At 38.6% G+C, this 14,206-nt stretch overlaps 3 protein-coding genes across 9 annotated transcripts; all 3 read left to right on the top strand.

The window, feature by feature from the left end:
- The first annotated feature begins 2,596 nt into the window (after positions 1–2,596).
- On the top strand, positions 2,597–6,478 carry LOC125194464 (G-type lectin S-receptor-like serine/threonine-protein kinase At4g27290). 3 transcript variants are annotated; one of them, XM_048092695.1, is made up of 8 exons: positions 2,597–3,927; positions 4,016–4,159; positions 4,262–4,383; positions 4,458–4,671; positions 4,764–5,001; positions 5,076–5,226; positions 5,345–5,756; positions 5,843–6,478. In XM_048092695.1, exons 1-7 carry the CDS (start codon positions 2,676–2,678, stop codon positions 5,636–5,638), a joined length of 2,415 nt encoding a protein of 804 aa, XP_047948652.1. In that variant the 5' UTR covers positions 2,597–2,675; the 3' UTR covers positions 5,639–5,756; positions 5,843–6,478. The 3 variants fall into 3 exon arrangements, with proteins under 3 accessions (XP_047948652.1, XP_047948651.1, XP_047948653.1); XM_048092694.1 differs by having other exon boundaries at positions 4,259–4,383; XM_048092696.1 differs by lacking the exon at positions 5,843–6,478 and having other exon boundaries at positions 4,259–4,383; positions 5,120–5,226; positions 5,345–5,483.
- A 307-nt stretch (positions 6,479–6,785) lies between these two features.
- Positions 6,786–10,462, top strand: LOC125194462 (G-type lectin S-receptor-like serine/threonine-protein kinase At4g27290). 5 transcript variants are annotated; one of them, XM_048092692.1, is made up of 9 exons: positions 6,786–7,901; positions 8,082–8,139; positions 8,465–8,512; positions 8,623–8,747; positions 8,817–9,027; positions 9,133–9,370; positions 9,444–9,594; positions 9,674–10,039; positions 10,230–10,462. In XM_048092692.1, exons 1-8 carry the CDS (start codon positions 6,849–6,851, stop codon positions 9,965–9,967), a joined length of 2,178 nt encoding a protein of 725 aa, XP_047948649.1. In that variant the 5' UTR covers positions 6,786–6,848; the 3' UTR covers positions 9,968–10,039; positions 10,230–10,462. The 5 variants fall into 5 exon arrangements, with proteins under 5 accessions (XP_047948649.1, XP_047948648.1, XP_047948647.1 ...); XM_048092691.1 differs by having other exon boundaries at positions 6,786–8,139; positions 8,626–8,747; XM_048092690.1 differs by having other exon boundaries at positions 6,786–8,139.
- An 853-nt stretch (positions 10,463–11,315) lies between these two features.
- Positions 11,316–13,800, top strand: LOC125195049 (G-type lectin S-receptor-like serine/threonine-protein kinase At4g27290). The gene is made up of 8 exons (XM_048093253.1): positions 11,316–11,661; positions 11,777–12,121; positions 12,192–12,329; positions 12,426–12,550; positions 12,627–12,837; positions 12,928–13,165; positions 13,239–13,389; positions 13,469–13,800. The coding sequence occupies exons 1-8, from the start codon at positions 11,316–11,318 to the stop codon at positions 13,784–13,786; spliced, it is 1,872 nt and encodes a 623-aa protein (XP_047949210.1). The 3' UTR covers positions 13,787–13,800.
- The last annotated feature ends 406 nt before the right edge of the window (positions 13,801–14,206 follow it).

Raw genomic sequence — 14,206 nt, 5'->3', positions numbered from 1 at the left:
GAGCCCCTGGGTAGTAGTATGCACCCAAGGGGTTGTTGATGAAGATGGATAGAGCCCGGGAGTTGGCATCATCGTGGTGGATGCCATGGTGGAGGAAATGATGGCGGCGGTGGTGGCCGGAGTGGTGGAAGCGGCGGTGTTGAATTCAGTCGACATCTCCAGCAAAGGTAATTATAGTTTCGAAAGTTTTAGTTTCAGTTTTAGGTCCAGATCCCTTCAAAAGCAAGTTATATCTCGTCTTGCGATTGTTGGTGATTTAGGGATTACAAGAAGGAATACAAGAAGAACTGAAACGAAAATTACAACGGAAAATTCGAAACTAATGAACCGTAAAAGGAAATAGCCGAGTCGAGGAGGCCTCTTTCCGCAAGACGAGATACGCCCCCGGTAGTGCTCTTCGGATTGGCGTTTCGTCCCCAAAGATAAAACGGCTACGTCTCTGATGAAGCAGCACCGCTGATCAGCAGAGCTCCGACGAACTGGATGGAGGAGAGGGCAGAAGGCTGAGTCTAGAAGCTTCTAGATTCGTTCACGACGTGGACTCTCACGTGTCAGCCACGTTGGCTTACCGCGTCGTCATACTGACGAGGTGGCATCCCGCTTGGCTCGCTGACGTGGAAACGGTGGTGGTCTAAAAAGAACTAGACCCACTAGACTTGGGCCAAGCCCGCAACTAGGCCCAAGCACCAGGCCCAAAGAACAGCCCAAAGACCAATTGCCAAGGACAAGGGCACGGGCGCGGGCTTGAGGCTCGAGGCTCGAGGCACGTGGCTCGCGGCGGGCGGCGCGCGCGTGTGCGCTCTTACAGCCCATCTTAGTCCACTATAATTATTACATGTAATAATCCTTCTTATTAAATACTAGTTTAATAAGGTTGAAACTTTCAATGTGGGATAATTAACTCTCTTAATTATTCCCTAATCTCCTCTCATAGCTCATTAAGTTTGCAATTTTTGCACAACTTTAAACAATTATTTCTCACTCACCGGGAATCGGATTTGAGAAAATAAATATACCACGGTCATCTACTCCGAACGTAGATCGACACTATATCATTTAATTTTACAAAATTAAATGTCTCGTTGAAATTATAATTGGTCAAAGTCCATTGACCGGATATAGATTCCAACAAATATCGAAATGCTTAGGCCATGTCAAAAGTGTTCTCAGATCTGAAACATGTGAATGTTAACTCTTTCAAAGAGATAGTATAAGATTTCACAAACAAAATAATACTACTAGTTAGACTTTACCAAAAACGAAATAATCGAGGCTTTTATTATCGAGATACTCATAGATCAGAATCCTTTCCTCTTCTTCAATGCAACATCCCAAAAGTCTAACAATGTTTCTGTGTTGAAGTTTCGCAATCACCATTACTTCGTTTCTGAACTCTTCAAGACCAAGTTGTGAAGATCTCGACATTCTTTTGACTGTGATTTCTTCACCTGATGGCATGTACCCCTGCTTATGCATGTATGACCATACAAATAAACCGGACCAAAACCTCCATGTCCAATCATGTTTTCAATGAAGAAATTATTTGTTGTTGTATAATAGTTGCCATCTTGATTGTAGGTAGTCTCAATTATAGACAGCTGAGTACCGAAAGCAGAGATTTGTACTAGCTGGGAAAAATCACATGAATTTTGGATCAATTCTAATGTTCTTTTGTTATATCAGCTGTTAGTTGGGGTCTCTATTTTATAAATTAGTTTCATGTATCTAATATATACATTTTCTGGTTGACAATTTAAAATAGTAAAACTCCAAAGTTAAAGATGTATGCTTTCATGATGTTGAAAAGCAATTATAAGGTGCATTCACCTTCCATTTTCCTCAAAAGAAAAATGAATTAACTTCTACGAAATGCAATATGTCTGGCCGAGATGGAAATTGACTTTTCTTTCACAAATAAAGGAGAAGGAGCAGTTGAAGACTAATTCTAATGTTGACAAAGCGTTTATGTCATATCTCAAAATTAAATAATTGTTATAAACCAATTCTACCATTCAATTCTATATGAATTAAGATATGTTTCCGATCTACCATTTATACTCCTCCGTTATTCTTAGTGTTAATCATTATAGAGAGTTTTACCAAATTTTTTACATAAAGAACTTGTTTAAACCACCTACTAAATTTGTTAATACATAGTCAACGAGAAAGCTTAAAATCGGCAAAACTTCTTGATTGATGACAAATAGCATTTCAATTTTCACATTCAATATACGAAGCATAGGCGTCAATTGAATATATTATATATACACATCTCATTCGAATAATACAAAACCCATGCACGTGCTATGACTTTTCTCCAAATGAAACAGAAGCCCAATCTGAAAAAATCGCATAAGGAAAACTTCAACCGTATTTAAGAACATTACTATAAAATATAATTTCCAGTAGTTTACGTAAAGACTATTATTTAAATTAATAAATCGCAAGAAATCACAACTCCAACAACACTCTGATAACAAAATTCTCCGATAACAAAATATTAGGTCAAGGTTTGACAAGTATGAATGGAAAAAATGATTTACACTTCTAAAATATCAAATTCATTGACTAGACTTCTTTCATCCTGTAAATTTATTACAATTATAGTAGTAATACTTCCTTCTTTTTATGGCATTGTTCTTCAAAAGAGTCATAAGCATAACTATTTCCAGAACATGGCATACTTGTTTTTCACAACATTTATCTTCTCTCTGCGTTTTGCAGTTGGAGCAATTGATGGCTGCACTCTTTTTCCAAATCAACCACTTGTTATTGGGCATACTTTGATATCTCAAAACCAAGTTTTCGAAACAGGCTTTTTCCGCCCGGGGAAATCTCTAAATAGATTCTTGGGAATATGGTACAAGAGCACACCAGATGTCGTCGTCTGGGTCGCAAACAGAAACCATCCCATCACTGCTTTACAGGATGCAACTTTGATGCTTTCCCAAAACGGAAGTCTTGTCATAAGCAGTGGCAAAAGCATTACCTGGTCTGCAACTTCATCAGAGGATGCAACATATCCAATTTTGCAGCTCTTGGATTCCGGAAACTTGGTTGTTTTAGACGACAAGAGCGTGCTATGGCAGAGTTTCGATCATCCAACCAACACCATGTTGCCAGGAATGAAAATAGTCGATGACAGTGAAGCCGGTGTGGAAACACATTTGACATCATGGAGAGGTCCGGATGATCCATCTCCCGGTGATTTTGTTCTCAAGATCCAAAACTGGGGATTGGCTGAGGTGGTGATTCTGAGAGGGGCAGCCAAAATATACCGATTTGGTCAGTGGAATGGGAAATACTATGGTGGTGCTCTGAACTTTCCCAATAGCATTTACGAGCCGGAGATGGTTTTCAGAGACGAGAGGTTGATATCCGTTGGAGACCCCTACCAGACCTCACTTCTCACAAGAAGCATTCTAGATACATCCGGTTCACTCGTGCGCCTTACCATGAATCTCAGAAAAGACAAGTGGAATCCCGCCACCATGTTTCCTCTCGATAAATGCGATGAGTATGCTAGTTGTGGTCCTAACAGTATCTGCAGACCTGACAAGCCAATTAGATGTGAGTGTTTAAAGGGATTCGCTCCAAAATTCCACAATGATTGGGACGTCCAAGATTGGTCGGGTGGGTGCAATAGGACTAAACCATTGAATGGAAAAGGTGGGGATGGATTTCTGCAGGTGAGAGGGGTCAAGTATCCTGAAATGTTAAGGTTTTGGTTGAATACAACGATGAGCCTTGCTGAGTGCGAATCTAAGTGCTTTGAAAACAGTAGTTGCACCGCATATGCTAATCCATTCATCACCAACGGGGGCAGTGGCTGCTTGATGTGGTTCGGTGATCTCATGGATACCAAACAACTTTCTGCACCTGATGCTAACCAAAACATCTATATCCGTCAGCCACTTTCTGAACTAGGTAACTCATTTCAATATTGCAAATGTTAGTTGTTTGCATCAGTACTCTTATAGCTGGAATCAGATCAACCGGGTGATTCTGCGTGCAGATTTTAACGTGGGTTTTCAGGCGGCCAAGGAGAAGGAAAACAAAAGGCCTACAAAGTTAATACTAATATCAATTGCTTTCGGTGTTCTCATCTCAGCCATTATCAATGGAGGTGTACTTTTTGTGGTGAAACGAAAAAAGCATGGTAACAACTAGACTGCTGTAGAAAAGATACTTGATTCATGTTCAAAGTGTAAACTTAGGCTAATACTGAATTATTTTATTCATTTTCCTATCTTTTTAGCAGTAAGAATGAATGATGATGATTTAGAATTACCTGTGATCAAAATGGAAACTATTGTGCAAGCAACTAATAATTTCTCAAAGGAAAACATGATTGGAGCCGGAGGTTTTGGTCTTGTTTATAAGGTAAGTGAGAGTGATCTAGTTGTACAATAACAATACTTTGACGTACTTACTTGTACGCTAACATGCATAAGCAGGGGAACATGCCATCAGGAGAAGAAATAGCAGTCAAAAGATTGTCGAGATCTTCGCAACAGGGTCTTGAAGAGTTCAGGAATGAAGTTACAGTGATTGCAAAACTTCAACATAGAAACCTTGTAAGACTATTGGGATGTTGCCTTGAAGAAGAAGAAGAAAGGATGCTAATCTATGAGTATCTGCAGAATAAAAGTCTTGATCTTTTTATTTTTGGTATATCCTTCATTGATTATTTTGCTTGTGAAATCCCATCCTGCCATATCTCAACAAGAAAAACTCATCCACGTTCAATTTATTGATTGCAGATCACAGTGGGAGAACACTATTGACATGGCCTAAGCGTTATGATATTATCATGGGAATTGCAAGGGGGCTGCTGTATCTTCATCACGATTCCAGATTAAAGATTATTCATAGGGATCTCAAAACAAGCAATATATTACTAGATGGACATTTAAGACCAAAAATATCAGATTTTGGCTTAGCAAGGATATTTGAAGAAGATCAATCCCTTGCGAAAACAAGAAGAGTTATTGGGACATAGTAAGATTTGTTTATGTCGTCAATTTACTTCATTATATATAGGTTGCTTTGAGATGAATAATAACTCTTTGCAGTGGATACATGGCTCCGGAATATGCAATGGATGGGAAATTCTCAGTGAAATCCGACATCTTTAGTCTTGGAGTGGTCGTGCTGGAAATAATAAGTGGAAAAAGGAACAGAGGATATGCAGACTCGGATCACTATCTTAACCTCCTGGGCCATGTATGCTAATAGTTTGATAGTATCATTTAAAATATAGGAAATTTATTAGAAGTTGTTACATATTAGTAGTACTATAAGAAAAATCGAAAAATAAACGGACAAGTATTGATTGTGGCAGGCATGGTTGCTATGGAAAGAAAAGAGGATGATGGATTTGATGGATGAGTGTTTGAATGATACATTTAAGGAGTGTGAAGTGAAGAGATGCATGCAAGTCGGGTTACTGTGTGTTCAGAAATTTGCAAATGATAGGCCAGCCATGTCGTGTGTGGTTTCAATGTTAGGAAGTGATGGAGCAGTTTTGGCGGAACCAAAAGAGCCTGGATTTTTCATGGAAAGAAGTTGCAGCACATCACCATATATTGAGTCAGAGAATGAAACAATCACTATTACTGACTTGGAAGCCAGATGAGAGCATACATATGAAATCTCAAACATAAATCTACTTACGCTGTGATCTTCCAGTCGTATAGGCCAGGCTCCCTTCTGTGTGTCGTGTACAGAAGAAGAATTCCTTAATGCTGTTGCTGGTAAATTCTACTCTTTGAATGGAATATACTAGTACTTGTTTAACCTAAAAACTTCACCTTGTTTTCCTTTCTCCATTGTTGATCAGGGGGTTAGTGGAGTTAATTTCCGGAGCTGCAGACATGGCGCAGTTATTTTTTACCACAGTTCTCAGCTTCATTGCTTTTGTGAGTGGAAGTGTTGGAGCAGCTGAGCATCATATATCAAGTCAGAGAATGTTTTCCCAAACCAAAAGAGCCTGGATTTTTTATGGAAGAAGTTCAAGCAGTAGTACTACTTTACCATTTGTTGAGTGAGGGAATGGAACAATCACCATTACTAAGTTGGAGGCCAGATGAAGATATTCTGCAAATTCGTATGCAAAGAAAGTTTACATTCAATTGGTGTTAAGTTGTTGACAGTCTTTGGACAGCAATTGCTCCTCCATTTCTATGAGGCCCTAGACAGTCTTCCGGAGCATTCTGATTATATTTTACACCGCCGGTCTCTGCTGGGGTTGTTTTGTCTCGCATGTTCCGCTCTTGATGTTGCTGATTAACCGAACTAGCTCATCAAATCGAGCCTCTATTCGGTCTTGCATGAAATTGTGCTTCTTGTTGAAATTCTTACAATTGTCTCTGGATTTTCTCTTGGCTTTAATTTAGCTCCGAAAATATTTCCCATGCCCTTCTCCAAATCTTGTGATTGTGATAAGGATACCAATTAATACAATCCAATTTGCTCACTTATTTTTGTTCACTCATTTGCTTAGGCTATCATTCTAGAAACATACATACTGATATCTTTGTATGAAACCTCAACATAAATTCTGATCGCCAAATTCTAAAAATCAATCACTACTTAATAGACCACCTCACCTTTGCTTGCCGTTCACCAAATACCTAAGATGGTTAAGGGCCCCACAACCCTTACATTCTCTCACCAAATTCAAACTAATTATTACATACTACAAGATTTAATTTCTTGTGCATGTGAAATTCCGAAATCAGGAAAGAAAACAAATCCAACTTTGATTAGAAATATAATTCCAACCTTTAAACTTATTACACTCACTCTTCATCTTCTTCTCATTTCCGGAGTGATTAGATTTGTAAATGGCGCAACTAATTTTCAGTGCAGTTGTCGCCTCACTGCTTTACTCCATTGCCTTTGTGAGTGTAAGAGCTGACAATCAAAGACTTGTTTCAAATGAAACGCTTGCTTTTGGCCACACTTTGATCTCTCAAAACCAAGTCTTTGAAATCGGATTTTTCTCGCCTGGAAAATCTTTGAATAGATTCTTGGGAATATGGTACAAGAACACACCAGATGTTGTAGTCTGGGTGGCCAACAGAAACCATCCCATTTCTGCCTCAGAATCACCAGTTTTGATGATTTCTGAAAATGCAAGTCTTGTTATAAGCAGTGGCACAAGCATCATCTGGTCGGCGAATAATGCATCAGGCGTGGCATCATCAAATCCAGTTTTACACCTCCTGGATTCTGGAAACTTGGTTCTTGTAGACGACACGAGCACAACAACAGAAGAGTACCTATGGCAGAGTTTTGATTATCCAACAGACACCTTGATACCAGGAATGGAGATGGTGGATGATAGTGAGGCTGGAGTCGAAAAGTATTTGACGTCATGGACAAGTCCGGATGATCCTTCTCCAGGTGATTTTGTTTTCAAGATCGAAAACCGAGGCTTGGCCTTGGCTGATATGGTGGTTCTTGAGGGGGCACGGAAAAGATACCGGCTTGGACCGTGGAATGGAATGCACTTTTCCGGTTATCAAATATATCCCAATCCCATTTTCAAGATAGCCTTTGTTTTCAAACAACAGAGGTTGGTCTCCTTGGGAGAGCCCTACGAGATCTCATATTTGGTACGAACAACGTTACATACGTCTGGTATGATCCTGCGCCATACGATGAATCTCAGAAAAGACAAGTGGAATCTTGCCACCGTGTTCCCCCTGGATGCATGCGATGAATATGCTGCTTGTGGTCCTAACTGTATCTGTAGATCCGACAGGCCAATCAGATGCGAGTGTTTAAGGGGATTTGCCCCGAAGTTCCAAAGCGATTGGGACCATCAAGATTGGTCGGGTGGATGCACTAGAACTAAACCATTGAATTGCAATGGTGGAGATGGATTTCGACAGGTTAGAGGGGTCAAGTATCCTGATTTGTTGCGGTTTTGGTTAAATACAAGCATGAGCCTTGATGAGTGCAAAGCTGAGTGCTTAAAAAACTGTACTTGCACTGCTTATGCTAATTCCTTCATTACTAATGGAGGCACTGGCTGCTTGATGTGGTTCGGTGAACTCATTGATACCAAACAGCATTCTATAGCAGACAGTAAGCAGAACGTCTATATCCGTGTTCCGGTTTCTGAACTAGGTAATTTTCTCATAACTAAATTCCCTTAACATGAGATATAGTACATGTACATGCATATTGTGAATCAAATGTGTTTGCAAAAACCAATATAAATAAGCATAGGAACAATTTGTAAGAGAAAGTACAAGTCCTACTGTCAATGGAGTTCAAGATATTTGTATATCATGTTATAAAACTAGAGGAGAAGGAATGAGAGCCAAATGATATGGACTTATGGTTTTGCCTGTAGATTTTAACACGGGTTTAGAGGAGGAGGAGGAGAAGGAGAAGAAAAATCCTATGGGGATAATACTGATATCGATTGTTTCTGGTGTTCTCATCTCAGCTTTTATCAACGGAGGCGTACTTTTAATGGCAAGACTAAAGAGGCGAGGTAAAGAATCAACTTATGCAGCATTCTACAAATGATACTTTATTCAGTACTTAAAGCAGAAAGTGAAGTTAATAGTGAGGCTCTACTTATTTTTTCCTTTCGCTTAATAGCAGTGAAAGAGAATAATGAAGATCTAGAATTACCTATGATCGAAATGGCAACTATTGTGCAAGCAACAAATAATTTCTCCATGGAAAACATGATTGGAGTTGGAGGCTTCGGTCCTGTTTACAAGGTTATCTACTAAATTAGATTGCTGAAGTTGTACAAAACAGTAATACAGAATCATTACATGCATAAGCAGGGGAACATGCCATCAGGAGAAGAAATCGCAGTCAAAAGATTGTCCAGATGTTCAAGACAAGGTATTGAAGAGTTTAGAAGTGAAGTTATGATGATTGCAAAACTTCAACATAGAAACCTCATCAGAGTATTGGGATGTGGCATTGAAGAAGAGGAAAGGATGCTAATCTATGAATACCTACAAAACAAAAGCCTCGATTATTTTGTTTTTGGTAAACTCTAATTAAAGAATTGTCTGTGAAATCCCGTACTTCCATCATGTAACTTCTCAAGCACAGGATCCACTGTTAAAATTGATATGGTGTTCTTGTTTGCAGATCACACTCGAAGAACATTGTTGACATGGCCTAAGCGTTATGATATTATCATGGGAATTGCAAGGGGACTGTTATATCTTCATCACGATTCCAGATTAAAGATTATTCATAGGGATCTCAAAACAAGCAATATTTTACTAGATGGAAATTTAACTCCAAAAATATCAGATTTTGAGTTAGCAAGAATTTTCCAAGAGGATCAGTCGCTTGCTAAAACAAAACGAGTTGTTGGAACATAGTAAGCTTCCTTCATATGATCAAAGTAGTCCATTGTTTTGTAGAAAGGCCTTGAGATGAATAACTTTGTGCAGTGGATACATGGCTCCCGAATATTTGATGGACGGGAAATACTCGGAGAAATCAGACATCTTTAGTCTTGGAGTGGTGTTGTTAGAGATAATCAGCGGGAAAAGGAACAGAGGATATGAGCACTCAGATCACTATCATAACCTCTTGGGCCATGTATATACATAAATACTTTCATTGCATTTTCATTTATAAGAATAAGTTCAAATAATTTGGGTGTTTATTATTGTGACAGGCATGGTTGCTGTGGCAAGAAAACAGGATTGTAGAGTTGATGGATGAATGTTTGTATGATACGTTTGCGGAGTGTGAAGTGAAGAGATGCATGCAAGTGGGGTTATTGTGTGTTCAGAAATTTGCAGAGGATAGGCCAGTCATGTCGTCCGTGGTTTCAATGTTAGGAAGTGATGGAGCAGTTCTGCCCGAACCAAAAGAACCCGGGTTTTTTATGGAAAGAAGTTGCGGCACATCACCATATATTGAGTCAGAGAATGATACAATCACTATTACTGACTTGGAGGCCAGATGAGATCATTCAGCAATTGTAACACAAGAGTTGTGTAAATGGGATATCCATATTCCTAACACTCAAATTTTCGAGGTCAGATTTTAACTTGTTACAAAAACATACATAGTATTAAATCTCTAACATAAATCTACCTACGCTATATAAGCCAGTCTCCCTTCGTCTGTCATATACAGAAGAAGAATTTCCTTAATGCTGTTGTTGGTCAATTCTACTCTTTAGCCTAAAAATCTCACCTTCTTTTCCTTTCTCCATTGTTGTTCAGGGGGTTAGCAGAGTTATTTCCGGAGATGCAGATATGGCGCAGTTATTTTTTTACCATAGTGCTCGGTTTCATTGCTTTTGTGAGTGTAAGAGTTCGAGCAGCTGAGCATAGAATGAAACAATCACCATTACTGATTTGGAGGCCATTTGATGGATGAATATTTTCTGTTTTCAAGTCTTGATATATTAGGCCTTACTAAGAATGGTTATGCTAAGGGTAGAGAGATGAAACTTTGAGCATAGAGTTATGTATTTTGATCATTCATTCAAATTATCATAAGTCATAATGAGTATTGAGTAAAGTATTCAATATACATCTCAAAATATTCAAAGAACCAGAGCTACACTTGGAGAAATTTGCATTTGTATAAGTCAATATTGCAATCAATTAATGGGTAAGAGTTATTCAACTGCAATTTATTTAAACATGTTGTAAATCATGGAGAGTTTGGCAAGTTAGTCAAAAGTTTGAGTTTACTTTCCATGGGAAAGGAAAAAAGTGCAAATCAATTTTGACTACCAACAAATTGGCATGGAAATTTGAAGTGACTTCAATGAAAGAAATAAGGGAATAAATATGATTTGCTGGTTAAGAAATGTCTTCTGCAGCTGCACTTGTAATTAACATGGCACAAATCTTTTTCTATACAATAGCCTTTCTAAGTTTAACAGTTGGGGCATCTGAGAATCACATACTTTTTCCAAATCAAGAGCTTGTTATTGGGCAGACTCTTGTTTCCCAAAACCAAGTTTTTGAAACCGGCTTTTTTTCACCTGGAAAATCATTGAAGAGATTCCTAGGAATATGGTACAAGAGCACACCAGATGTTATAGTCTGGGTTGCCAACAGAAACCGTCCCGTCTCTCCCTCAGAATCACCGGTTTTGATGGTTTCCGAAAATGCAAGTCTTGTTATAAGCAGTGGCAGAAGCATCATCTGGTTGGCAAATTCATCGAGTGTGGCCTCAAATCCAGTTTTACACCTCCTGGACTCGGGAAACTTGGTTCTCGTAGACGACACGAGCACAGCAACAGAAGAGTACCTATGGCAGAGTTTTGACTATCAACTGACACGGTGTTACCAGGAATGGTGCTGGTGGACGATGATGATCATGGCGTCGAAAAGTATTTGACGTCATGGACAAGTCCAGATGATCCTTCTCCAGGTGATTTTGTTTATAAGATCCAAAACCGGGGATTGGCTGATATGGTTGTTCTGGAAGGGGCAAGAAAGCGATACCGACTTGGACAGTGGAATGGAATGCATTTTTCCGGTTATCAAAGATATCCGAATCCCATTTTTAAACCATTCTTTGTGTTCAAACAAGACAGGCTGATATCTATTGAAGAGGCCTACGAGACATCCCTTTTCGTAAGATCCACTTTACACACATCTGGTTCAGTTCAGCGCCATACTCTCAATCTCAGGAAAGGCAAGTGGAATCTTGCCACCATGTTTCCCTTGGATACATGCGATGAATATTCTGCTTGTGGTCCTAACTGTGTCTGGATCAGATCCGACAGACTAATTCGATGCGACTGTTTAAGGGGGATTTGCTCCAAAGTTACAAAAGGATTGGGATCTTCAGGATTGGTCGGGTGGATGCAAAAGAATTAAACCGTTGAATTACAATGGCGGAGATGGATTCAGACAAGTGAGAGGGGTCAAGTATCCTGATTTGTTAAGGTTTCGGTTAAATACAAGCATGAGCCTTGATGAGTGCAAAGTCGAGTGCTTAAAAAACTCTAGTTGCACGGCTTATGCTAATTCCTTCATTACTAACGGAGGCACTGGCTGCTTGATGTGGTTCGGTGACCTCATTGACATCAAACAACATTCTGGAGCGGATAGTAAGCAGAACGTCTATGTCCGTGTTCCAGTTTCTGAACTAGGTAACTCCTAACTACTTTACACAGCAAAGGAATGAAAGCCATATGACATGACTGGTGGTTTTTCCTGTAGATTTTAACACGGGTTTAGAGGAGGAGAACGAAAAGAAAAGGCCTATGGAGATAGTACTGATATCGATTGCTTCGGGTGTTCTCATCTCAGCCTTTATCAATGGAGGCGTACTTTATTTGGCAAGACTAAAGAGGCAAGGTAACAAATCAACTTTTGTAGTAATCTTTTAAAGATAGTTTATTCATGCTCAAAACAGGAAGTCAAGTTAATTATTTTACATTTTGCTTAATATAGCAGTGAAAGAGAATAATGAAGATCTAGAATTACCTGTGATCAAAATGGCAACTATTGTGCAAGCAACAAATAATTTCTCCATGGAAAACGTAATTGGAGTTGGAGGCTTTGGTCCTGTTTACAAGGTTATCTACTACTAAATTAGAGTGCTGAAGTTGTACGAAACAATAATTCAGAATCTTTACATGCATGAATAAGCAGGGAAACATGCCATCTGGAGAAGAGATTGCGGTCAAAAGATTGTCCAGATGTTCAAGACAAGGTATTCAAGAGTTTAGAAATGAAGTTATGATGATTGCGAAACTTCAACATAGAAACCTCGTCAGACTATTGGGATGTGGCATTGAAGAAGAGGAAAGGATGCTAATCTATGAATACCTACAAAATAAAAGCCTCGACTATTTTGTTTTTGGTAAACTCTAATTAATCTATCTGTGAAATCCCCTACATACATCCTTCATCCACTGTTAAAATTGATATGGTGTTTGTTCTATGTTTGCAGATCACAGTCGAAGAACACTGTTGACATGGCCTAAGTGCTATGATATTATTATGGGAATCGCAAGAGGATTGCTATATCTTCATCACGATTCTAGATTAAAGATTATTCATAGGGATCTTAAAACAAGCAATATTTTACTAGATGGAAATTTAACTCCAAAAATATCAGATTTTGGGCTAGCAAGAATTTTCCAACAGGATCAGTCTCTTGCTATATCAAAACGAGTTGTTGGAACATAGTAAGCTTCCTTCATATGATCAAAGTAGTCCATTGTTTTGTAGAATGGCCTTGAGATGAATAACTTTGTGCAGTGGATACATGGCTCCCGAATATTTGATGGACGGGAAATACTCGGAGAAATCAAACATCTTTAGTCTTGGAGTGGTGTTGTTAGAGATAATCAGCGGGAAAAGGAACAGAGGATATGAGCACTCAGATCACTATCATAACCTCTTGGGCCATGTATATACATAAATACTTTCATTGCATTTTCATTTATAAGAATAAGTTCAAATAATTTGGGTGTTTATTATTGTGACAGGCATGGTTGCTGTGGCAAGAAAACAGGATTGTAGAGTTGATGGATGAATGTTTGAATGATACATTTAAGGAGTGTGAAGTGAAGAGATGCATGCAAGTGGGGTTATTATGTGTTCAGAAATTTGCAGAGGATAGGCCAACCATGTCATCAGTGATTCCAATGTTGAGTAGTGATGGAGCAAATCTACCCCAGCCAAAAGAGCCCGGGTTTTTCATGGAGAGAAGATCAAACCTTGTGCCTGTCGGAAATATTGCTTCGCCATCATGTATTAAGTCAGAGAAGGAAACAATCACCATTACTGACTTGGAGGCCAGATAAGGACACCCCAAACATTCTCAACATAACTGTATATTTTCTGTTTTTTTTTTTTTAATTTTGATATATTGTCCTTACTCAGAATTAATGGTTATATCAAAGGCATAGAGAGATGAAACTTTGAGCATAGACTTATGTACTTGTTTTGATCATTCATTCAAATTTTCATAAATCATAATGAGTACTATTAAGTAAAGTATTCAATATACATCTCAAATAACCCAGTTCAAATTCTACAGATTTTATTATTAACATTATCTATAGTGTAAAAGTAGAAAAGATTTGTAACAATAACCAGAGCTATATTTAGTATATTTGTGTAACCCAGCGTGTCAATATTGCAATATGAAGATTTAATCAATGAGTATGAGATATTCAACTGTATTTTATTTAAATATGTTGTCAATCATGTAGACTTTGGCA

The sequence above is a fragment of the Salvia hispanica genome, chromosome 6 (assembly GCF_023119035.1).
Source record: "Salvia hispanica cultivar TCC Black 2014 chromosome 6, UniMelb_Shisp_WGS_1.0, whole genome shotgun sequence".
NCBI lineage: Eukaryota > Viridiplantae > Streptophyta > Magnoliopsida > Lamiales > Lamiaceae > Salvia > Salvia hispanica.
This window is presented reverse-complemented; position numbering and strand designations above follow the sequence as displayed.

Bases quoted from the DNA above. Each gene is read 5' to 3' on its own strand.
- LOC125194464 (XM_048092694.1), top strand. From the start codon at position 2,676: ATGGCATACTTGTTTTTCACAACATTTATCTTCTCTCTGCGTTTTGCA. The intron at 4,384-4,457 runs GTAAGTGAGAGT...ATGCATAAGCAG, and splicing joins GTTTTGGTCTTGTTTATAAG to GGGAACATGCCATCAGGAGA. The intron at 4,672-4,763 runs GTATATCCTTCA...TATTGATTGCAG, and splicing joins TCTTGATCTTTTTATTTTTG to ATCACAGTGGGAGAACACTA.
- LOC125195049 (XM_048093253.1), top strand. From the start codon at position 11,316: ATGGTGCTGGTGGACGATGATGATCATGGCGTCGAAAAGTATTTGACG. The intron at 12,122-12,191 runs GTAACTCCTAAC...TTTTTCCTGTAG, and splicing joins TGTTCCAGTTTCTGAACTAG to ATTTTAACACGGGTTTAGAG. The intron at 13,166-13,238 runs GTAAGCTTCCTT...AACTTTGTGCAG, and splicing joins AAACGAGTTGTTGGAACATA to TGGATACATGGCTCCCGAAT.
- LOC125194462 (XM_048092688.1), top strand. From the start codon at position 6,849: ATGGCGCAACTAATTTTCAGTGCAGTTGTCGCCTCACTGCTTTACTCC. The intron at 9,028-9,132 runs GTAAACTCTAAT...TCTTGTTTGCAG, and splicing joins CCTCGATTATTTTGTTTTTG to ATCACACTCGAAGAACATTG. The intron at 9,595-9,673 runs GTATATACATAA...TTATTGTGACAG, and splicing joins ATCATAACCTCTTGGGCCAT to GCATGGTTGCTGTGGCAAGA.